General features: G+C 39.0%; 1 protein-coding gene across 1 annotated transcript; it reads left to right on the top strand.

Moving 5' to 3' along the window:
- Positions 1 to 4276: 4276 nt before the first annotated feature.
- snpha (syntaphilin a) lies at positions 4277 to 13287 on the top strand. The gene is made up of 5 exons (XM_016568568.1): positions 4277 to 4407; positions 7525 to 7627; positions 9509 to 9637; positions 10749 to 10898; positions 11543 to 13287. The coding sequence occupies exons 2-5, from the start codon at positions 7584 to 7586 to the stop codon at positions 12816 to 12818; spliced, it is 1599 nt and encodes a 532-aa protein (XP_016424054.1). The 5' UTR covers positions 4277 to 4407; positions 7525 to 7583; the 3' UTR covers positions 12819 to 13287.
- The last annotated feature ends 189 nt before the right edge of the window (positions 13288 to 13476 follow it).

Genomic DNA, 13476 nt, shown 5'->3' with positions numbered 1-13476 from the left:
GGCAGCCTTAGCGGTGCACGAGATGCGATGACGATGTAAGTGTCGTTGCATTATAATGTTTTTGTTAGCCTATCCAGTTGAAGCCACTAGATGCGGCGCTGCTGCGTTGTTCATTACAAATATAGCGGGAAAAGAGAACATCAATGCGGAGAAGATCATGCTTACGTCAAAACTGAAACCAAGCCGTTCACACAGAACGCATATTTCGCGTATTTTCTAGAGGGACGAGCAATGCATATTACTAATCAAAAATTAAGTTTTGATATATTTACGGTAGGAAATTTACAAAATATCTTCATGGAACATGATCTTTACGTAATATTCTAATGATTTTTGGCATGAAAGAAAAATCGATAATTTTGACCCATACAGTGTTTTTTTGGCTGTTGCTAAAAAAATACCCAACCGTCTTAACGGTCACATATGTGATCAATTTAAAATATGTTCTTTACACTGATCTATAATCGTGATATTATATAGATCAGTGGTTCTGTGATTTATATGAAATATAATCTTGTCCAAGATGGTCGTTTGGACAGTATGTGTCTTAGAAGGCACCACCTACACTGACTATCTGATGTATATTATACACAAACATGGCAGGATCGGTCTGAAAGTGCTAGTTCCAGTCAGTCCCAGTCGACTTTATGCAACTTGAGGGCGCTGGGGTGCACCAGTCTGCCTGGAAAATCATATTTACAAGATACCAGGCTGATACAGTGACAGCAGAACTGTGGTGGGAGAACTAATGACTGGATTTGCAGAACGACAGGATGTCGTTATTAAACTTTGAAGTAAATGTCCACAAATAGAAGTGTATATTCTGCTTTATTGTTTGATTGACGTGTTAAGTTTTGTTGTGTAAAAGCACAACAAACTGTGATTGGTCAGTTTTCATGTCGGTGAGACAGATGGTTCAAAAACACAGTCAAAACAAAAGATTGGTCTTTAAAAGTACTTCTGTAGAAATTAGACAATTTAATATATTACTAGTGGAATGTTTCAGCATTTTTATTAAACATGCCAGTAACTTCAAAAGTTAGAAAACAAGGTAGTCAGAACACACATTTTTTAACTTGCCACCAAATAGGCAGAAGTCAAGTTTGCCTCTTTTGGGATTGTACATTGAAAATATTATAATATTTGTTATTTAATTTGTTATTATGTATCATTTTTTTGGACTTCGATATCTCAGGTGTATTGAATAACAATGTTTTATAGACATCTTTTGGGCTGTACAAACTTTATTTGATCCCATACAGCAATTTTCAGATATATTTTTCAATATAAAAATAAACTAAATGTCTAAAATCACTAAAATGTCTAAAAATATATTTAATATTTTCTGCAAATATATGTGTATATTTAAACAAATTTTTTTTTTAAGTATTTCAAACATACTTAGTGCTACATAAAAAATACATTTGTTGTCTATAACACATAAAAATAATGAATAACGCCTAAATGTAGGCTACTGTAAGATTGGAAATTTATTTTATTGTCCTAGAAATGCATTTAGAACTATATTTTAGTATATAAAGTAAAAAAAAAAAAACTTATTTTAAATTTCAAAAATATATTTCATTGAACCTCACAGCATAAATTTAGCATATACAGTCATTAAAATACAATTGTGTATATATGCAATATGCACGTTTTAGGAGTTAACTTGCTGTAATTTCTCGTTTCTCTTCAGAGGCAAGACTCTTCTCCCAATGCCGTGTACAGTCTGCATGCTGTATGTGAGAGCAGCAATCGTTCATATGTGGCAGCCGTATTTTTCTGCCTGCTGGTGTTGAGGAAACAACAAATCCTCAACCTGCACCAGAGCGCCCCATACAGTGACGTCATGGCCGATTTGTATCGTGAAAAGCGCTGTACAAATAATCTTGAATTGAATTGAATTGAATAAAACCTGTAACTTCATCATACACAATAAAAATAGATAAAAAAAAAAAACTTATTTTAAATTTCAAAAATATATTTCATTGAACCTCACAGCATAAATTTAGCATATACAGTCATTAAAATATATTTTGGCCAGGAAAACAATTGTGTATATATGCAATATGCACGTTTTAGGAGTTAACTTGCTGTAATTTCTCGTTTCTCTTCAGAGACAAGACTCTTCTCCCAATGCCGTGTACAGTCTGCATGCTTTATGTGAGAGCAGCAATCGTTCATATGTGGCAGCCGTATTTTTCTGCCTGCTGGTGTTGAGGAAACAACAAATCCTCAACCTGCACCAGAGCGCCCCATACAGTGACGTCATGGCCACACCTGGGCCTCTCTTTTCCTCCTTCTAGAACAGCCATGAAGCAACGGAGGGTAACCCTTTAGAGACCTTAGAGCTCATTAAAGTGCTTTGCAGTGTCATACACGTTCTTGGTTGGAAGCAAATTTGATGGATTTCTGTAAATATTTAGACATTGGGTTATAAATTCCCATAGAGACCTGCTAAAAAATGTGTCTGATCTATGAAATGTGTCTGTATAGTGTTATACTGTTTCTTAAAAATATATAGTATATATATATATATAATACTCAGATCTGTATGAGCTGGGCTATGGTTAAAAATTACCGTAGAGCAGCACACAAAATATCAAATGGTCATTAATATGATTGTTTCAGTTTAACCAATTTCATGAACTAAATTAACTAAATCTTTGTTCATTACTTGAAAAGTCAGTTGGCATGGATTGAAACTCAAGCCTGAATAGGTCTTCGTCTTACAGTTTAATGTAATAATAGGTACGTTCCAAAAACTGTTCTTCTCTGTGTTGATTAATATGACCTGTATGTTCTTTTTACCCAATCCTTGAGACCATTAAATGTACAAATCAAATAAATATTGCAAAACCAAATAATAATAATAATAATAATAATAAGTTACTGTTTCTCTTGTTCCAAAAAAACTTTCACAAACTCTAAAGGAAAACTTTAGAAGGATGTTCTGGGTGCTCTTGTAAAATGTGTGAATAAGGAATGATGCTATATTTAGCTCTGATAGTGTAAGAATAATTTTCATATTTTTAGTAGTATTTCAAGATGAACTTACTGGACTGAAGCAACTTAGGTTTACTTAATTATCCATACATTTTTTTATGGTCTTGTTAAAATATACGATAAATCAGGCTAAGGACGTTTATTTGTTCATCTCTCATCATTGCACTGCATTATAAGTTTTGCCCACACAATAAAAACTACAGAGCTTTGATCATAAAACTAAGAGTTTAAATATAACTTCGACATATTATTGGACGTTATAGAGTGACAACTAATATGTATATGTATTTTATGTAAGTAGTATGTTACCCTGTTATAAATAATGATTTACATTACAAGCTATCAGAAATTCATCTTAATTTTTGGCCATATCAGCAACTGCACCAAATTGCATATTTTTGCTCACTTTGGCCTCTGAATAAAATGGATGTGTTTTTTCCTCCTATGCTCCTGTATCATACCACATGGGTTGATTTTTAATATTTTCATGTCCAGTATAAATTGACACAACGGGGAGGACATGGCATGCTATGTTTTACGCTATTAATTAAGTCTTAAAAGAGAGAAAAATTTGACGGTTTCTTTTTTCCTCCAAGGAATAAGTGTCATGATTAGGGCACATGCTTTACATTTTAAAAGATGTGTAGCTCCAATGTAACGGGGTGAACTGGAGTTTAAGGGACATAAACTAATTAAATGTTTTAGATGCTAAAAAAAAAAATATGTAGGCTATCACAATAATTTGTATTTTTATATCAAAGAGAGTAAGTAAATGTATACACTAATGCACAATTTGCAAATTTAGATATGTTATCTTTATTTCAAAGTGAAGTTGAGAAAACATGAAACACACATACATTGTTTTCTTTGTGTATTCTGACATCTCAGTGTTCAGTGGCCTCGATCTTGTCTAGTCAACATTCATACTTGCTCCAGTAAAATCGGCTCAAGCAATTGCCATAGACTCCCATTAATGAACGGCAATGGGTCAGATTTAATCATAAAGAGTGCATTTCAGAGGAAGCTGTCTTAAAGCAGTCGCCACTGGGGTGAACTAACGCTTTAAATGCTCAGAGCCACTAAAGAGAGCTTCGGTAATCTGTGCTCATAATCTGTAAACAGTACCAATTGTTGTGACTACAGTTCTGCGGTTCTGATGATATAACCATTACTATTTTGAATAGTTGGTCTCTGTCCCTTTAAGAAACGCCGTCGCAGCGTCGCGCAAATGCGTCGTTTCTGCTTTCTCAGGTCTCGCGCGCGCTCAGCAGCAGCAGCAGCAGCATCCGTCCATCAAACGACTCGGGCGAAATGACGCCGCGCGCAGGGCACCGCCAACATCCATGCACAAACTTCACTGGGATACTGCAAAGCAGCGTCGACGGAAGAAGAGCAGACCGTGTAAGTGACATTCATCCCGGTTCACTCTTCTCTCATGAATTCTCTCGACTTACAGCTGTTTCATAAACTATGGCAGGTGCTTAAAGGATTGGTGTAACTGCGTCTCTCAGCCTACTACGGTTTCTATACACTAGGCGTATTATGTAATATAGTTTTACGCTGAAGAAAGTCAACGACGCACTGTTGCAGCGCCGCGTTTCAGTCTCAGACCGGCGAAGAGTGTTCTGCTGATGTACGATACTGTTACATAAGACAGCTCGTGCCCTTTACTACACAGGGACCATTTACCTGCAACCTATGGGGGAGGTGACGTCATGGCCCGCTCCTGAAACCATGCAAGTTGTGCATCTAGGAAAATGTATCATTCTTGTAAACAAAAATGTAATCTTTATTTTTCTCCGCAACAAATGGCCAAGCAAGCGCAGACACTGACAAGATACGCGATACAGAACGAGACCAAACGCGATATCGGTTATCGTTTATTTGCTTGTTATATTGTAGTACAACCCTGTGAGGCAGACTTAACCATGGATATGTCCCAGATATTTCAAATGTGGGGGCAAAAATAACTATCTATCTATCTATCTATCTATCTGTCTGTCTCTGTCTATCTATCTGTCTGTCTGTCTGTCTGTCGGTCTATCTATCTATCAGTCTGTCTGTCTATCTATCATCTGTCTGTCTGTTTATCTATCTATCGTCTGTCTGTCTATCTATCTATCATCTGTCTGTCTGTCTGTCGATCTATCTATCTATCTATCTATCTATCTATCTATCGTTCTATCTATCTATCTATCTATCCTAGGCCTATCTAGCCATGGGCTTAGGGTCTCTGTAGAAAACGGTGAGCTGTGAGGCAAGTGTTGTTGAATATGCTAATGTCAAATGAAAATAAAATCTGCTTTTAAAACGCTGGGTAGAAATCCAAAACTTGAAGAAGAAAAAAACTTTTGGCAGCATTAAAATATTTAAATTTTTTTATAATATAAAGACCAGACCATTTTTTTTTTATGGTTTCCATTTAATTGATTCAACTGAAGTATATGTCATAATGGAGATCTTTTATTTTCATATAAAATGTTTTAAATGGTTAGAAAAAAAAAAACATTTTAAAAATGCTGAAAATTAAATCAATGTTTATTTCTGACACTAATAATGCTGCTAGTGAGAATGCTTCTATTTTACATTTTTCAAATTTAATTTGTATTTCTGTTTACACAGCATATTGTGATCAAAACAATTTAAGTTCAAATGCAAATTGAACATGAATTCAGATTTGAGATGTTCTAAAGAACCTCTGACCGTCTGTACGATCAGCATCACAAATTTACTTTGATTAGACATCTAGAAATAGTGCAGAAATATTTCATATTTATATGACTATAGGATTTCGTGTAGGTTTATTTTTCAAAATGAAATGTCTGAAATGTCTTCTTCATTTCTAGGTTTAAATTCAGTTTTTACATTTCAGTGTAGTCTCAGACTCCAGTTGTATTTTATATTTGTATTTACGTTTATTAATCTAGTAGACAGTTCAGCATCTAAAATTACAAAAAAGGGGAGCAACATGAACGGTTCATCCACAGTAACATAAGAAGTGCTGCAATACAGTTCGAGATTGTTCAGAGAAATGCAGACTAGAACAGTGATGAAAGTGAGCAATAGGGAGCGAATATGTGTCTTGAAAGTTGCAATGATTTTGACTGTTCGGGCCAGCTTTGGAACATATGGATTCCTAGTCTCAATCTGTATATAACACCAGCAAGTGCAGATATAGTGTGTGTGTCTCTGTTCATGTGAGTTGTGGCGCAGACCTTATGTGATGTCCTGAACTGAACCCTGCTGCCTGACAGATGCTCTCGGGGGCTAAATATACTAACAGTCAACTCAAATATCATACACTTTCTGCTTATTTGTTGCGGAAGTAATGTCAGGAAATGTTATTTTACATACTGAATGTTTATGAAATGTATTTCTTTATTTTTTAATGATGACAGTGCAGACTCCTCAGCATATCAGAACTGGGTCATGCTAGAAAAAGCTTTTTTTTTTGGTCATTGTGCACATTGTGAACAGAAATAAGCCTTTTTTTTAGAGATGTATTCTCAGCTCTAAACATAATCTTAACATTGTAAAACTGCTTCCACTATCAACACCTTACAGACGACTGAGGACAGTTATGATTAATCAAATAATTCATCAAATGTGCATTATAAACTAGAAAAATATAAATCCCGGCCACACACTATACAAGTTTGCATAATAATAAAAAAATATTTAAATGACAGTTGAGTCAGTTGACCCTCCTCAGGCTTACAAAATATTCAGAGTGCAAGCACATTTAAGAACACATCTTAAGAGTGCAATCAGCTCTAGTAATAATCGCCATGCCTCCAATTACAAAATATGCATTAAAATAATGTTGAAGCACATGAATCAATAGTTAACACCAGCTTTGTCATGGCTGCCAGTGTTACGTCAGTCACACCCACACACACTTTTGTCACTCATGTCACCATTTCATGCACTGGAGACAATGCATGTTTCTGTGAGTGTGTGAATAGCTCAGTTCAAAGTGTGAATGAATCCATCATCTGTGCTGTATGTGTGTGTGACTTTGTCTAGGTCATTTTGTTTATTGTTCTGAATGCTTGGTTTACATAAGCATTTATTTTCTTGTGAGTCACGTGGCATGCAGAATGAAATGCTCTCTGTTGGATTCTGTTCAGCATCTGTGGGAATCTAATATTGTCTGGCATGTGTCTTTTTGGATTTGGTATTTTAACTGTATTTTTTGGTATTTGGATTTGGTATTTTGTGTTTGTGCCTATCAAATGGCCAATCAGCAACTTATACTCACTCACCCTTGTGTTATTCTAAACTCTCATGACTTTCTTCTATGGAACACAAAAGGATTTTACCAGAATCTTTCACACTGTTCTTTTTCATACAGTAAGAGTGAATAAGATTATATTTTAAGAGCCATAGTCTCTTAAAATATAATCTGACCCTTTTGTGTTCTGTTAAAAAAGGTCCCTTTCCCTTTAAGTACCAAGAGATTAATATTGTGTCATTCAAATGTGTTTTTTTTCCGATTGTGGTGTGTGTGTGTCTTAGAGAGATCTGTCCTGAGGAATCCTTGTCATTGTGCCGTTACAAGGTGTCAGTCCTCACCCATGTCCCACTCTGCGAGCCGAAAGCCATCTGCTGGTTCCCGCAGGTAATGCTCTCGTCCTCTTTTAAAGGGGTCATATGACGTTGCTAAAAAGAACATTATTTTGTGTATTTGGTGTAATGAAATGTGTTTTTGCGGTTTTAGGTTAAAAAAACACATTATTTTCCACATACTGTACATTATTGTTTCTCCTCTATGCCCCGCCTTTCTGAAACGCGTCGACTTTTACAAAGCTAATCGGTCTGAAAAGCAAGGTGTGCTCTGATTGGCCAGCTATCCAGTGCGTTGTGATTGGCCGAATACCTCAAGCGTGAGACGGAAATGTTACGCCCCTCACATACCGTGTCCGGCCGGAGCGACGAGACATAAACATTAAAACCCATTACAAACGAGGCATTTGTTGCATCCAGTGGGGACATAATTACGAATTATAATGACTTATACTGTCTTTTTACACGTTGCGTTGCATTGCGCCGCGTAAACATAAAACCCCGTCTGCATTTGTGATCAGAGAAATGACAAACAACAAGTGCTAACGTTAATCCACACTGCCCAAAACTCGCGTTTGAATCATCAGTGGCAAATCCTTTAAACGAAAGCGTACTTATGTGAGTCAGAACTTGCCGGCATTTTAGTCAAACGTTACTCTCCCAGGATCAGTAACGTTAAACAGTCCTCCATAAAATGTGCCGGCGATCCACAGCACTAAGTTGAAGTATTCCCTCAGCGACCAGCACAGATCAGCTCTAGGCATAACGAAGCGGATATCGTCCTCTTTTGGAAGACCAAACAAAGTAGTTTCGCTTTCACAACGAAAAACACAGCGGCCTAGCGTGAGCGAAAGCCCCGGCTTAGCCTGAGCTGAAGCCGGGCAAGAGTGAGCTGAGGCGGCGGGGTCGAGAACGGCAGTCCCGGCGAAGGAGCGGTGAAAACGGTGAGGGCCGATCCGGCGATCCACAGCACTAAGTTGATGTATTCCCTCAGCGACCAGCACAGATCAGCTCTAGGCATGACGAAGCGGATATCGTCCTCTTTTGGAAGACCAAACAAAGTAGTTTCGCTTTCACAACGAAAAACACAGCGGCCTAGCGTGAGCGAAAGCCCCGGCTTAGCCCCGGAGTGACGAGACATAAACATTAAAACCCATTACAAACGAGGCATTTGTTGCATCCAGTGGGGACATAATTATGGATTATAATGACTTATACTGTCTTTTTACGCGTTGCGTTGCGTATCGCGCTTTGTAAACATAAAACCATGTCTGCATTTGTGATCGGAGAAATGCCAAACAACAAGCCCTACTCTACACTGCCCAAAACTCGCGTTTGAACAGTCAGTGGCAAATTCTTTAAATATGAAAAACATACTTACAGCGTACTTAGAGTATGGGTCACCATACTTGGCCACATGTCACGTCACTTTTCACTTTTTCACTTTTCACTTTTCAATATTACAGCGAGAATCAAAGTTACGCCTTCTTTCTTTGCGTGAACATTTGAGCAGCGTTGCGCAAATCTTCCCACATAGTGACGTAGACATGTGGGGTGTGTTAGAACGAGCCGTTTTAGGTAGACGTGGTTGACTCTTAACTTTTATAAAGAATATCTCTTTGGATTTAAGACTTTAGTCTTTGCAACTTTACAGATCTTCTTTATGCACCAAGAGCTTGTAACACTCCAAAGAGAAAGGAAAAATTTAAATCGCATCATATAACCCCTTTAACACACACAATCAAACACATGGAAAGTTTTCTAGCCTTATTATTATGATGTGATATATTCATTCAGTGGCAGTAGTTTGAATTCCTTTAAAACACATCCAGTTTTCCAGTGTAAAAAGTTTCACTGTGACAGCCTGTTTGATATGGACATCACAGCTCAGCTGTCACTGTGTGTGTGTGTGTGTGTGTGTGTGTGTGTGTCACAGAAGGCCTGCTGCCCCAAGCAGCACTCGACACTCGCATGGGGACTCGTCTGTCCGTAGCAGTTACTCAGCAGTGTCCTGCAAGTGCACAGAGAGCAATACTGCAGCACGCTCCAACCCAGCCACACCACGGTGAGCGACACACACACTCAAAGGCAGATTAGATTTGTCTTCCATCAGGGTCGTGTTCCAGATTTTGTATGGTGGCAAAAAGTACAGTGCAAAAATAGAATTAATGGAACTGACATGACACTATATCCATTTAAAAGTCTGGTTACTTGTGTCCTAATCGGATATTCAAAAGTTCTAAAATACTGAGATAATTATGTGTATTAGAATAGTTCACACAAAAATAAAGATCTGTTATTATTCACACACTCCCATGTCGTTCCAAACATGTTTTTCTTTCTCTGTGGAACACAAAAGGAGGTATTTTGTAGAATGTATGGGCTGCTCTTTTCTATATGAAAGTGAATGGGGAGTAGGGCAAAAAAAAAGGGACAAAGAAAGACCATAAAAGTAGTTCGTAGTACTCACACATTATATTCCAAGTCTGCTTAAGTCATACAAATAGCTGTTATTCACTGAAAATCTAACCTTTCGCAGTTGCATTTGGCGTAATTTTATCTTTAATTTTTGTGAATGGTGTTATGTGCAAGTTGATGTCCATGTCAATGCTATAGCAAGTTGCATGCTGTAGAGATGGAGATGCCCCAGTCTGTTAAGTTGCCTGGTAATAAAACTGACCACATGTTCAGGGTCGCTATATTGTCTTTGACAATAAAATTGTAGCCCTGACAGCTTCTCAAGAGTCCACTGCTGTGGAAGTTGGCAGTCACTCACACATGTAAAGCTATTTCAGCTTCAGTTAGTTCATTGATGATGCTTTTGCATAACATTCTTGTCAAGTACATGGACAAATCATGAAGTAATTGCTATTTTGTTATGTCGTGATCACAAGAAAATGAAGCTGTGATCACAAGAGAACAAGAAAAAAAAAGCTAATGCATTGCCTCTTAGGGCTTCCATAATTGTCTCTTCAGCAGAAATTTATAATCTGTTGATTTTTGTGCAAATGAGAAGGGTAAAGATCCTTATTGCATAAATTTACACTTGTGTCGCACCAGTTGCCGAACCTAATAATTACACTTGGGCCTTTTCAGGACTGTTAACGTGTTAACTATATTCAAATTATGAGATTAATCACAATTAAATATGATTTATTTCTTGCTCTCTGACCCAGACGGCAGGTAAAGTATGCAACCTGTAGTGAGAATTATGGGATCCGTCCGCCTGCTCCTGAGCAGTATCTCACCCCACTGCAGCAGAAGGAAGTGTGTATTCGTCACTTACGAGCTCGGCTGAAAGAAAAGGTGGAGAGGCTTCAGGACAGGTCAGTAATGCTTTTATCTCTCAACAACATGTCAGTGGAGTTTTATAGCTTATTGACATCCTGAGTATCATACATGTGGCTATATACAGTATATAGCAGAACCTACCCTGCATTTGAATATGCCTACAAATATAGTATTAAACATTATCATACTACACACATTCATACCATATAGAACATACTTTTTAATGGATGTCAAGCAAGTTTCAAATCAAATGTAGTATCTACTTAAAGGGGTCATATGACGTTGCTAAAAAGAACATTATTTTGTGTATTTGGTGTAATGAAATGTGTTTATGCGGTTTAAGGTTCAAAAAACACATTATTTTCCACATTGCGTGCACATTTGGGCGGTGTTATGCAAATCTTCCCACATTGTGACGTAGGTATGTGGGGGCGTGTTAGAACGAGCTGTTTTAGGTAGGCGTGGCTGAATCTTAACTTTTATAAAGAATATCTCTTTGGATTTGAGACTTTAGTCTTTGCAACTTTACAGATCTTCTTTATGCACCAAGAGCTTGTAACACTCCAAAGAGAAAGGAAAAATTGAAATCGCATCATATGACCCCTTTAACAGTATGCGGTTTTCGGCAAGAGCACTAGATTTATTTCTATGCCCATGTTTTTTTTTTTAATCATGGCAGAGACTCTGTGATCGGGGAGTTACGGATGCAGCTGACTCGGATGCAGGAGGATTGGATTGAGGAGGAATGTCATCGCATAGAGGCCCAGTTGGCCCTAAAAGAGGCCCGGAAGGAGATCCGGCAGCTTCAGCAGACTGTGGAAACTGTTAGGTCCAATCTGGGGGCCCATGAGGCAGATCAACAGGACTGTAAGTCTGAAGGTCTAGGTGTCGGTAGGATAGGCCCACGATTTGGGGCATCCAGGTCTTGTGGCTGCTCTCCGGCCCACACCATGAGCCGCAGCGCCACCTTCACCAGGCTGAGCAGTGACACGTCACCTGGTGCTACAGATCGCAACGGAAACGTACGTTCTGATCGCTACATTCCCGCCAACAGAGGGGCGATGACGTTACCAAGAGGGGACGGACGTACTCATCTACTTCTGGAAGCAGCTCTACTCTCTGAGCAAGTCCCTCACACAACGCTGTGCTCCTCTTTGTCACGATCCTCCACCTGCGAGAGATTGTGCAGCGGGGAGACGGTGTTGCCCGTTAGCCGATCCTGCCATGCTGTTAACAACAACTGCAGCTGTATTCCACATGCCTACCTCCCACACCACCATTTGTTTTTGCACCTCCCACAGGAGGAAGCACCACCTCCTCCTCCGCTGCCGCCTCCACCACCGCCAACAGCGCCCCCTAGTGCATCGGAGGTCAGTGACAGGCCAGGGTACCGGTCACAGGCCTGCAGCCCCACCATAACCTGGATCTCCGAAGAGGGCGGCGGTGAGGAATTGAGCGTCATCACTTCAGCAACTTGCGCGCCAGACATTACTCTTGCTGAACCGCAGGTGTTTTCGCCATCCTCTGCAACTACTTCCCCTGCTCAGCTGTCTTACATCACAGAAACTTTGCCGCTAGACAGCACAGTTGAATTTACATCATCAACAACAATGCCGACAGTGTTGACGAAGCCACAGGTTCAACAACCTTGTCCCAGAGCGTCACCACCTCTCGAGCCACCGCCACAGGAAGCAGCGGTAGTAACGGTCAATGATGAAGATGGAGAATCAGCTCCCCCTCAGAGGAGCCACTGGAGCCGTTATTTCCTGATTGACCTCTTAGCGGTGACCGTTCCTGTAGTTCCCACACTGGCGTGGCTTTGCCGGGGGTCACGGAATGAAGGCATGCCAGTGTACAACATGGGCTCCCTGTTGCGCGGCTGCTGTGCCGTTGCTCTGCACTCTCTAAGACGTGGCCACAGTCCCTCAAGAACAGGAAGAGCTAAACCTATCTGATAACTTTAGCATTACCGTACCATCAAAAACTTTTAACTGGATCTGAGTGGACTCTTTGTCCTTGATCTCCCAGTTTGTGATTTTTATTGATTTATTTTTTAACCAAGGAGGTCTAAATCCATCACACCAATGCTTGTTTGGGACAAAGATTGAGGGAATGTGGCTCTAATTTGCACACATGTTTTAAGGCTGTTTCTCATTTCCACCATTTGTTTTTCTTTTCCTTCTGGTTCTCTTATCTGCTTTATTTCCTCTCATTCCTGGCTGAAACTCAGCAGGCAGTACACAGTCAAAAGTAGCTGCAAACACGAGTCCTAGCTGAGCAGAGAAGTGTCAATGTACATAAGTTTAGGCCTTAAGATTAAAAAAATAATAATAATTAAATGCCTTGAAATATCATTCTTACGTAAACTGTTCTACTGAACTGAATTCATTCTGTTCTCGTTTCTCGAGTGAAGCCTGTTCTCAAGAAAAATTTTGCATGTAAATTTTGCAGGTAGGTTACATACATTGATGTGAATTGATCTTCATGAGAAGAGGAGATTTACATACCTGTTGCTAAGCAACCATTGTGCCAATCCATCTAATTTCATAAGAAACAGAACTTTTCACAATATAGACACAAAATTGTTTAAAAGGGAAAATAATATTAAATGGT

Source organism: Sinocyclocheilus rhinocerous, unplaced genomic scaffold (assembly GCF_001515625.1).
Source record: "Sinocyclocheilus rhinocerous isolate Xijiao unplaced genomic scaffold, SAMN03320098_v1.1 scaffold1102, whole genome shotgun sequence".
NCBI lineage: Eukaryota > Metazoa > Chordata > Actinopteri > Cypriniformes > Cyprinidae > Sinocyclocheilus > Sinocyclocheilus rhinocerous.
The sequence above is the reverse complement of the archived record's forward strand: the minus strand, read 5'-3'. Positions and strand labels throughout refer to the sequence as shown.

Bases quoted from the DNA above. Each gene is read 5' to 3' on its own strand.
- snpha (XM_016568568.1), top strand. From the start codon at position 7,584: ATGTCCCACTCTGCGAGCCGAAAGCCATCTGCTGGTTCCCGCAG. The intron at 7,628-9,508 runs GTAATGCTCTCG...TGTGTGTCACAG, and splicing joins CCATCTGCTGGTTCCCGCAG to AAGGCCTGCTGCCCCAAGCA. The intron at 10,899-11,542 runs GTCAGTAATGCT...TAATCATGGCAG, and splicing joins GTGGAGAGGCTTCAGGACAG to AGACTCTGTGATCGGGGAGT.